This window comes from Zea mays, chromosome 3 (genome assembly GCF_902167145.1).
Source record: "Zea mays cultivar B73 chromosome 3, Zm-B73-REFERENCE-NAM-5.0, whole genome shotgun sequence".
In the NCBI taxonomy this organism is placed as follows: domain Eukaryota; kingdom Viridiplantae; phylum Streptophyta; class Magnoliopsida; order Poales; family Poaceae; genus Zea; species Zea mays.
Genome location: NC_050098.1, coordinates 18,662,698 through 18,674,407, shown reverse-complemented (window position 1 = coordinate 18,674,407; position 11,710 = coordinate 18,662,698). Strand labels below are relative to the sequence as shown.

At 42.2% G+C, this 11,710-nt stretch overlaps 1 protein-coding gene and 1 long non-coding RNA gene across 2 annotated transcripts; both read left to right on the top strand.

Moving 5' to 3' along the window:
* Positions 1–9,485: 9,485 nt before the first annotated feature.
* LOC109944929 (uncharacterized) lies at positions 9,486–9,996 on the top strand. The gene is made up of 3 exons (XR_002268314.2): positions 9,486–9,551; positions 9,633–9,834; positions 9,909–9,996. It is a non-coding gene; the product is annotated as an uncharacterized lncRNA (long non-coding RNA).
* Positions 9,997–10,812: 816 nt separating this feature from the next.
* Positions 10,813–11,455, top strand: LOC111591152 (uncharacterized). Its single transcript, XM_023302080.1, has 3 exons — positions 10,813–11,034; positions 11,121–11,234; positions 11,312–11,455. Exons 1-3 carry the CDS (start codon positions 10,828–10,830, stop codon positions 11,453–11,455), a joined length of 465 nt encoding a protein of 154 aa, XP_023157848.1. The 5' UTR covers positions 10,813–10,827.
* Positions 11,456–11,710: the final 255 nt, after the last annotated feature.

The following is an 11,710-nucleotide window of genomic DNA, read 5'->3' as shown; positions in this document are numbered from 1 at the left end:
TTTATATCATACAAAATATCAATTAACAATTTCTCATGTGATGTCCATGTTCTCTTGTCTCTCTTCTTGGCAGTTAATTTGATACATTTTGCCTTTGTACTCTGCTAGTTTTTTAAAAGGAAGCATTTTTTATGGAAGCCAAGAACAACACATCATGAAGGTACAACTCTAATGGCCTCTGCTAACACTACACAGCCAAAAAGACTAAAACGAGAGCGAAAACCAAGCACAACTTTAGTGACCTTCAAACTATAGACTAGATCGTCACCTATATTTCTAGGAGAAGTAAGCCTTGGCGGCTTGCACAATATTGCAATGATACAAGAATACGTGCATGAATAAGTATTGTGATAATTATTAAAACCATGAATAATTACGAGGCTATCCAAGCAAAAGATGCTACCAAGCAATGGAAACTTCCAGCATAATAAAAGAAATAGAAAATATGTATAGCACTGAATAATGCCTATATAGTAACTTTGTCCGCATTTCATCACCGAGCTTGTCTCTCCAATCATTCCACTGTGGTGATGTTTCAGTGGACTGAATTGCATCCCTATCTACTTCTTGTTGCATGAAGCATCCCATTCTTGTACTAATGGATAAGAGGAGCCTATCTATTGTTTCATGAGGTTGTGAAGAGAGCAACATGCAGAGATTATGTTAACATGTGTGCTCCTAGGCTGGGCAGTAGGACGAGTTCCTAATTATTGCCTAATGGATCTTTGTAGCACCATGTCCACTTTCAGTCCAGTGGTACTTACTCCTGTCAGTTCTCTAGGACTTAGACGATCCCCATAGACCAACACGAGTCTTTTGTACGCACTTTATCCTCACTCGTACGCACTCGAGAAGACTTCCCAGTTAGTCACCCATCCCAAGATTTCTCTAGGCCAAGCACGCTCACCCATCCCAAGATTTCTCTAGGCTATGCACGCTTAACCTGGAGCCCCACATGCGTCATATGTCCGAACCCATAGCCCGCACACGCCCGTGAAACCGCGAGAGTCGGCTCTGATACCATTTATAACACCAGTGGTAGTTACTCCTGGCAGTCATCTAGAACCATAGACGATCCCTACAGACCAACATAAGTCTTTTGTGCTCACTTTGTCCTCACTCGTGCGTATCCGGAAAGACTTCCTAGTCGGTCACTCATACCAAGATTTCTCTATGCCAAGCACGCTTAACCTAGAGGTTTTTTCGAGATAGACTTTCGAAAAAGAAGATGCACCTTGTTGGTATGAGTACTCTATTAATTTTATTAAGCCTTGGACCAGGATATCACTATCCACCGGGGCCAAGATACCACAACCTTCAATAGTCCTAAAGTTCTCTCAATCACATTCCTTGGAGATGCATGCTTCATATTAAATAGTTTTCTTTTTCACTAGTGGATTTTTCCAATCTTGCAGGTGGTATTGTTGACCTTTAGAGCTAATTTGGGAGACAAAATCGGAGGGGATTAGAAGGACTAAAATTTCATTCTTATTCAATTTTGAATAAAAAGAGAATTTAGCTCCTCCAATTCCCTCTGGTTTTCGGGCTTCCAAACTAGCCCTTATGGTATGGACGTGTTTAGGAGAAGAGGATAAGGGATTTTAGCCCCTTCAATCCCCTTCTCTCAAACAAGCCCTAATGAGGCAAGAAATCCTTAACAATTCTTGTATGCATCATCAACATGTGTATATATTTTAATCATGTAGAATTTTAAAGGAACCTCGATTTAATTATTTGTTTTTAGAATTAACCCTTACCATGAGTAACAACAGCCCATGTGACCTAAATAAAGCATCTCAAAACACCATTTCGTTTCGTCTGTTGTTAATCCTTTTCCAACCAGGTAGTATATATGTGAGGTGCACACAGTGGCGGACGCAAGACAAGAATTCAGGGGGGCCAAAAACCACGTGACAAAATCAACCAATAAACAACTACATTATAAACAACTACTGTCGCATAGAGTTCAACTACTACCGGAAGACGAAAGCGGATGGGCGAGGCGCCGGGGCCAACGTCGCGTCGGGTCGAGAAGTGGACGGAGGCATCGGGCACTGTGTGCCGCCACGCCGGCCGCCAGGGCTGGGGCTGGTCCCTAGACGCTGAGCCTGGATGCCTGGACCTGGACGGGCACATGCACATGAGAAGAAGCCAAGAAGGCAAGAAGTGGCGGCGGCTTCGGCTTGACAATTGACAGAGAGAAGTCACATGGGAAGAAGCAAGCCGAAGATGGCTATAGGGCCTCGTCTTGACAAAGAGAAGGCCCAATAAAGTTGATTTTAGCCTATTATGCCTTTTACATTTTCTATATTTCATAGTAAATCATATTACATATATAAATACTGTCAAAATTTCAGGGGGGCCATGGCCCACTTTGCCCCCCTGTGGGTCCGCCCCTGGGTGCACATACACCTAGAATATTTCTTACACCAATATTTTTTCTTGAGCAATATTTTGTTTTCTCAGTAGCAGGCACATGGACTTCGACATTGTTCTATGTGCCTGTTTGTTTCAGCTTCTGCCAGCTTCTGGCCACCAAAAGCTGCTGCAGACTGTCAAACGCTCAGCTTTTCAGCCAGCTTTTATAAAATTCGTTAGGACAAAAACCATCTAAAATCAACATAAACACATAATCGGTTGAGTCGTTGTAATAGTAGGAATCCGTCACTTTCTAGATCCTGAGCTCTATGAACAACTTTATCTTCCTCCACACGTAATCGTAATGATACTCAGATTCTCCCTACAGCCAGATTCTCCCCACAGCCAGATTTTCAGAAAAGCTGGTCAGAAAAAAGCTGAACCAAACAACCCCTATATAAGACGATCTTCAGCAGTTCACTCATATAGTCATCCAAATCATTGTTTTACATTGTAAATTGTGTTGTTTACATAGTAGAGTTTGAAATAGGTAATAAGGATGGGTAAGCTGTTGGAGATAGCCTAAGACACCTATACAATTGCATAGTTAAAGGAACGATTTGTTAAATCATGATTTCTTGATGTTCTTGGCAAATGCTCATATGATTATGTAGCATTTGATTCATACTCCCTCCGTCCCAATTTATATTTTGTTTGATTTTTTGGACCAAGTTTGACTGACTCGTCTTATTCAAAATTTTCGCGAAAAACTAAAAAAAATCAAAGTCAAAATTAAAGTACATTATATGCTAAACAATACCATAGTAAAAATTTATAATAATTATAATTTTTTGAATAAGACGAGTCGGTCAAACTTAGGATAAAAAGTCAAACAAATTATAAATTGAAACAGAGGGAGTACCTTAAACCACTTTCACCTTTCTTCCACATGGTTGGCAGTATAATTGGTTGAGGCTTTTTCAGCAAAACACCCCGTAGTTTTCATACTGATGTCAAAACTTTATGGAAACTTTCAGATTTCTTCCCCATAGTTTTCGGTTGTCTCATATGACAACCGAAATTCTTATGTGTAATAACCCGGTCTTTCTGATCTTGTCCAAGTCTGGATGGAAATAAAGCATCCATTTCTTTCACTTTCATGTTCCTCGCTAGTTTATATTTAAACTAAACCGCGACAAATAAAAAAATGGAGAGAGTATTTTGTAACTCACTAAATTCACACACTAGAGTATAGTACTCTGAAGTAGCCCTATCCATCCGTAGTTGGTCAATGCATTCTCTGTCACTTGTGAAAATGTTACTCAAAATTTTAGACCAAACTATATTGGGTCATACCAGAAAGGTCGCCTAACTCGAACAATTCTATGTTGACGTCTCCTAACTAACGCAATCCAGATATGCATAACACATATAACATTGCCAATATTTTTACCCTATATTTTGTCTCATTGACTGTCACAACATTAAGATATCCCGGTTTTTTGGTCGGTGGGCCATGTATGTAATAAAATTAGACCACCATTTAAATTGGATTCACTACAGGAAAATGTTGTATTTCCGACGGCCTCCACTAGTTCCGACGGTTCCTAGGGTACCGTCGGAAATAAGGCTATTTCCGACGGCCCACGGCCAGCCGTCGGAAATACGACTATTTCCGATGGCTCCCCAGCCCCCCGTCGGAAATAGTCGTATTTCCGACGGCTGGCCAACTAAGCCGTCGGAAATAAGGGGAGGCCCCCTAACGGCCGTTACCCCGCGCGGCCCCCCGGTCGCGCACATAGCCAACGCACACACGCACCGCACACACGTTCTAACTCCGCGCCGCTGCCGCCAGGACCTGACGGCGAAGGCACCTTCGCCGGCCACCTTCGCCGGCCACCTGCCCGGACCGCCGGACGCCCCGACGCACAGCGCGCCGCCGCCCCGACGCCCGCTCACAGCGCGCCGCCGCCCCGACGACCGCACACCTGCCCCGACGCCCGTACAGCGCGCCGCCGCCGCCGCGCCTCGAGCCGCCCGCGCCCGGCTTTGCCCACCGCCGCCGCCCGGGGCTCGCCAGAGCCGTCGCCGTCCGTCGCCGTCCGGGTAATGGCATCACTATCGTTTAGTTTTCACTATGTAAATAGTTTTTTTAATATAATTAGATTATAGTCGTTCGAATATTTGATGTGACATGGAACCAAAATACCCGTGCAGTGCACATTGGCACGCTGCATTGAGCCGATCCGGCCCGGCTCGGACTGCGTGTTGCATGGCTCCAACGAAAATAGAATAGAACCACTGCTAGCTAGGTCGACAACTGGCGCCAACATGCTTGGCCATCATGCCAGACACGTAGGCAAGCTAGACGCAGTGGCGGCCTGTGACTCTCACCGTCTCCATCTACCATTAGTTTAAAGAAAAAATGGAGCAGAAGGCAGTACTGGCTGTGCGCCTGTGCTAGTGCTTCTCTGGTAGTGATAGCAACTGGCATGGCGTTAACGCTTAGCTTATCCAGTTGGAAGCACTGCTCGTTTAGAGAGGTGAGTTGACAGTAGTTAACGCATCGACTTTCATCTCTATTCCAAATCCCAGGTAACCAGTAGAGCCTATAGGCGATACTTAACTAAAATAGGTCTAAACTTATGCGTCACCCGTTTCGGTCCAACACATTGCTTAATAAAGTAGTGTGTTGTACCGAAATTGTCCCTTTTTGGACAGCCTTAGAGTGAACGACATATCAAATAGGATTTATGATGAGTCAATGAGTTTGAGCGAGATTTCGACACCATAACCCTCTTGTTCTCCGTTGCACCATTACGGGCGTGCAATGGAGAACAACAGGGTTATGCTGCCGAAATTTCGTTCAAACTCATTGACTTATCATAAATCTGTGATATGTCGTTCACTATTAGGTGGGTTTAGGACCTATCCTTTCCTATAATTGTAGGACCACCGACTGATAATATATCTAGAAATTAATGAACTTGTCTTGATCTTTAATTAGTTGAACGATGGGTGATAGTCGTCGCTGGATGTATGAAGGCTGGCGAAAAAATGATCCTTCGCTTGAGTGGATACAGAAAACCGAAGATTTTATCAATCGTGTTTTTTCTTCGTCAAGAAATGGTCGAGTGTGGTGCCCATGCAGTGTTTGCAAAAATTATCAACGTCAAACCAAGAAAGAGATGTCTGGTCATCTTTGCAAAAATGGCTACGTGCCAAATTATAAAGTTTGGGTGCATCATGGTGAGGAGCTTCCCCGTGGATATGCTGCAGAAGGTCAAGACAATTTTGACCCGGATTTAGACCGAATGGAGGAGATGGTTCAGGATTTAAGAGAGGATCCCGATTTAGTGTTTCCAGATAATCCTGAGGATCCTCAACCGCCGGAAGTTAAAAAATTCTTTGAACTTCTCAAGGCAGCAGAAGAGCCGTTGCACGAACACACAAGAGTAACCATTCTTGCTTTTGTGACGCGACTTATGGCTATCAAGTCTAAGTTCGCATTCTCCATCAATTGCTTAAATGAACTTTTGAATTTGATCAGCGACGTATTACCACCAAATCACAAAATGCCCAAAGACGTGTATCAGTCAAGAAAGTTACTCTCTGGCTTAGGTATGGAGTATCAAAAAATTGATGTTTGTCCAGATAACTGTATGCTTTTCTGGAAGGAAAATGAAAAATTAGACAAATGTTTGAGATGCAGCAAATCAAGGTTCGTTGAGGTCGTAAATGAAGATGGAGAAAAATTGACAACAGAAGTAGCAAAGAAGCAACTTTGTTACATGCCTCTCACGCCTCGTGTAAAACGGTTGTTTCTCTCAAAAAACACCGCTAAGCAGATGAGATGGCACAAAGAACGCGAATGCGAGAACCCTCAAGTTATGATGCACCCATCTGATAGTGATGCGTGGAAGGCGCTTGATGATTTTGATTCGGATTTTGCTAGTGAAGCTAGAAATATTCGAATCGGGTTGGCGACGGACGGGTTCTCACCTTTCAATATGACCGCATCGCCGTATTTTTGTTGGCCTGTATTTGCAGTTCCATACAATCTTCCACCTCACCTTTGCATGAAATACGATTACATGTTTCTGTGTCTAATCATTCCTGGACCAGAACACCCTGGAAAACATCTCAATGTAATGTTGGAACCTTTAGTCGATGAGTTGAAAAAATTGTGGGAAGGAGTCGAAGCTTACGATTGCTACAAGAAAGAGAGATTCAATCTTCGAGTTGCGTACTTGTGGTCGATTCATGATTTCATGGCCTACAGTATTTTTGCTGGATGGAGTTGTCATGGAAAGTTGACATGTCCAATATGTGGTAAGGATACAGATTGTTTTCGTCTTGAGTTTGGTGGGAAAATCTGTTACTTTGATTGCCACAGATGTTTCTTGCCTCTCGATCACCCGTTCAGATTTGAGGCAAATCAATTCAGAAAAGACACCATTGTTACCAAAGGCCCACCGAAACGTTTGAGTGGCGCAGAGATTCATGCTGCGCTCGATAATTTGAAACCAGACGGTACTGGTTACCTGGGATTTGGAATAGAACATAATTGGACACATAAATGTTCTTTGTGGGAACTCCCTTATACGGAGGCCTTGATTCTGATGCACAACATTGATGTCATGCACCAAGAGCGGAATGTTGCTGAAAGCATTATTAGTACATGTATGGATTTTCCCGATAAAACCAAAGATAATATAAAGGCCAGAAAAGATTTAGAGAAAATTTGTAACCGACCAAGCCTGGTCTTGCTTCAGATTGGTGCTAAGCCACGTGCGTCATTTTGTCTAAAATCTAAGCAAAAGAAAGAGGTGATGGTGTGGTTGAAAAACTTAAAATTTCCAGATGGGTATGCCGCGGGATTCAGAAGGTCCGTGAATTTGAGGACAGGAAAAATGAATGGATTGAAGAGTCATGATTATCACATTATTATGGAAAGATTACTTCCTGTAATGTTTCGGGGTTACTTGAATAATGATGTGTGGACGGCGTTAGCTGAGTTAAGCTACTTCTATAGACAACTTTGTACTAAAGAAATTAAAAAAGATGTGATGGAGAAATTAGAGAAGGAGATTCCGGTCCTTATTTGCAAATTGGAAAAAATATTTCCCCCTGGATTCTTCAATCCGATGCAACATCTACTTGTACACCTTCCATATGAAGCTAAGATTGGGGGTCCTGTGCAGTATAGATGGATGTATCACATAGAAAGGACACTTAAGAAGCTTAGTGCAATGGTTGGCAACAAGGGAAGAGTTGAAGGGTGTATTGCTGAAGAATTTAAATATAAAGAGATATCAGCCTTCACGAGTGTATACTTTGCAGAAGAACACAATGTAAATGCACCTACATTAAGGTATAATGTTGATCAAGCTGGTCCATGCAGTAAACTCAAAATTTTGTCATTCGAGGGAAAGACAGTTGGAGCATCAACTGAATATCACATTGGACGTGAAGAAAAGTTGGATGCATTACTCTACATGTATGAAAACATGGAAGAGATGACTCCATACTTCAAGTAAGCATAGATTTTCAAAATTGAAGAGCAACATGTGCTCATTACTCCTCGTAACTCTTTTATTTACTTTTTTTCAACAGAGAGTACGAACGACAGAATAAGGGTAAACTGTCGATGAGGCTGTATGAAATCATGCTTCGCGAAGGAAAAGAAGGCACTCCCAATTTCATTATTTGGTTTCGAGTTCATGTAAATATCACATCCGTTTTCTTATGTGTTCATAGTTTATCTTTTTAATAGTTCCTCCTATTGATCTATATTCGTAACTGACAGTACGAAAAAACTTCCAACGTTGACGAGGACTTACGTCAGATGTCACGTGCACTTGTCAAAGTCAGAAGCTATGGTCGTTATGATGTCAAGGGATATCGTTTTCGTTCAACCAAATTTGAATGTACTCGACCTTTAGCTGCGACAACAAATACTGGTGTGGTATGTTGGTCTTTTGATGAGCAAGGAAGGGAGATGAATTATTATGGAACTATCAAAGATATATTGGAATTCGACTTCGCTGGGGGAAAAAATCTGAAAGTTATGTTCTTCAAATGTGATTGGATCGATCCTAAACATGGGATACGACAAAACCAATTTGGTATGGTAGAAGTCAAACACGAGCGTATAATGACTCGTGGTTGTAGTAAATTTGTTCTTGGTTTTCAAGTGGACCAAGTGTATTATATGTCATATCCCTGTATCGATCTTAAAGACTGGTGGGTAGTGTACAACGTAAATCCCCGTGAAAGATTATATTTAAAGGGTGATACAAGTTATCGACAAAATGAGGTGGAAGCTGATGTTGAAGAAATTTATCAAGAAATTGAAGTTCCACCCGTTTTTAATATAGAAACAACAATGGAGCCAGATTCAGTAGCGGGCGATCTTAATGATGTAATAGTTCCTCCAAAAAGGAAACGAAAGTCGAAGAAGAAAAAGACGCCCGAGAGAAAGTCGACGCGCTTGAGAAGACAACAAATTAATCCTGATTTCGAATATGATTAAGAAGTAAATATTTATTTTGATGAATTAAAATTTAATTTATTGTTATACTATGTTGTTATCTCTTTATTGTTATACTAATATAATTTTCAATATGCAGGATGGCGGCTCGAAAGTTGAAGAATTTTGTGAAGGGCATGACGAAGGGCTCTTCTTCTTCTTCAGGAAGAAGCAAAGCACAGGAGTGTCTGTTCCAGGGTACCGAGTCGCTCTCGAGCAACAGACGACAGGCTTTGATGGAACATCTTCCACCTGATATGCAGGGACAGGTGTGATTACTCTAAATTATTATTTTATTTCAATATAGTAATGTTTATATGAATCTAATGATTAAAGTGTTTCATGTGCAGGATGTTAACGAGACTCGAGAGGAGGAGGCGAGGGGTGAGGATGCGGCCGATTACGATGCGGCCGATGCAGACTATGAGCAGGAAGATGATGCTGGAGGTGGAGGTGGAGATGGGTGGTCTTCCGGTGGTGGTCAGTTTGAGGGTGGAGGGTCAGCAGGCGGATGGGACTCATGGCCTAGCAGTGATGCTGGAGCTTCTAGTGGTGGAGGGTCTTCTCGGGCACGGAAGTCGAGGAAAACACATTAGGTGCCTCCTCCTAAAGTTCCTGCTCGTGAGGAGGATAAGATTTTGATCGTACCGTGTGGCGACGAGTGAGTTGATTCTAATGTTAAATATTTGTTCATACATTATAAGAAATTTGTTAATGCTTCTTTTGTACAATGTGGTTGCAGGTCTTGGATTGATGCATCTTTTCAAGGTCAAGGACGTCGCACACAGGTGAATAAAGTTTTGGGAAGTATATGCAAATATCTCTGGCCTGGTGTAGTGATGGAGAAAGGCGTTGAGGTGCCTTGTATGTCTTGGGATCAGTACGGGCTCGCGTTCAATGCGGAACATAGGAATGCCCAAGGTGCTGTGTGGCATGAGTTCTGGGTATGTTCTCTAGCCCAACTTGAATTGATTCAACTATACAATGTGCTAAAAATCTTGTTTCTTGTTTTTTTCAGAAACGTTACAAGTTGCCTGAAGATGGAAGTATGAACGATCGTGCACGTATCGTTTTTAACAAGAGCGCGACTACCTTGGTTAGGGATCAGATGTATTATGCTCGGATCCAAGTCACTTCTGATTACATATTAAGGCAGGAAGGACGTCGGCCACGTTCCAAAAGTGAGGCATCAAACAAATACTTAACCGAAGAATAATATCTTGAGGTAAATTGTTTTTATCCTAATTCATGTCCAAGTGTTAGTACTAACAATACATTGGATCGAAATAAAGTTTTCAGACTCGGTGCCATGGATGGCATCAAATGAGGCTGGTTGGCGGGCTGTATGCAAATATTGGGCAACAGATGGATTTAAAGGTGTTTCATTGAGAAACAGCTCAAATCGTGGGCATGATGTTCACCACAGATATGGTGGTGATGGCCACGTTCGTTTGGCAAAGCGCATGGTAAGTGTAATTTATGGTCGTGCATATCATGAATCTTCTATGTGTTTTATGTTATTTTCTTTTGCCTGTAGGAAGCTAGTTCTGGTGTTACACCGAGTGATGTTCAGGTTTACCTTAGAGGTCACAGGGGGTCGGATCCTACAAATCCAGAACAGTTGTGTTCTCAGTCTGCTGCTGAGCGTGTGGTGAGACTTTCGCAACTAGTTACAATGCATTTCTATTCTAAGAGTCGAGAAAAATATAACTGCATTGTTTATTATTTGTCAGGCCTCATATGGTGCTTCCATGATGTCGGAGCATGGGCAAGACTATGATTGGATGAATCAGCCTATCGATCCTCAGGTTGTGTATGCTAGTGGAGGCGGAAAACCTCATGGACGGTGAGTTTGCTATTATTAATTCGTCGATTTGATCTTTTCTAACATGATGTGTTGCGTGTTTAACTTCTTTCTATTTTTTTGTAGTTACCCTATGTTTGGTAGTGTTATCGACTCGACTCAGGTGAGGCCTGAAAGGTCTCGCCCATCGAGGTCGTCTAGCCGTGGTCCTCGCTCTAGTACCCAAGGAAACGCCGAGCTGATCCGGGTGCAGGAAGCTTTGAGGCGGCAGGAGGAGTATAACAAGCAACAACAAGAGTACTGGGCTGCTCAATTTGCACGACAGCAGGAGATGATGCAGGTAATTAGATCCTCGTGAGCCTCTACTATAATTGGAGCACATATTTTCTAATATATCCTCGTAACATAGCTTTCAATTTCTTTCAGCAAATAGCACTAGGGCAACGTCCAGATTTTTCAGCGATGACTATGCCACCTCCTCCACCTATCCCGCAGTTTGTACCGACTCCACAATTTAGTTGGCCCACACCTGCACCTCAGGTTATATTACTTGACTTTTTATTTTGACGTTGCATAACAAGAATTTAACTACTAACACATTTTTTTGAATGTTGTAGGTCCCTCCAGGAAACTTGCTAACTCCGGGAAATGAGGACTCTGAAGATGCGGTCGCTTCTTTTGTGGACGGTCTTCTAAATAGCGGAGGAGCTAGCGGATCAAATCAACCCCATCCATTTGATCAACCTCCTCCATTTGAGTAGCCTGTCTCCTTGTGTTTTTCTCGTACTATGGACTTGTGAACTTGTGGTATTGGGAACTTGTGCTATTGTGAACTTGTGAACATGTGAACTTGTGCTTTAATTTGTGGAACATTTTGTGAATTTAATTGTGTGTTTCATGTGAAACGATGAATTATGGATATTTGTGGTATTGTATGTGATTCTGGATGAATTATTGAAAACTGGATATTGTGTGCAGATTGAATTTGTGTGATTGTTTGTAAAACAAAAAGCAGG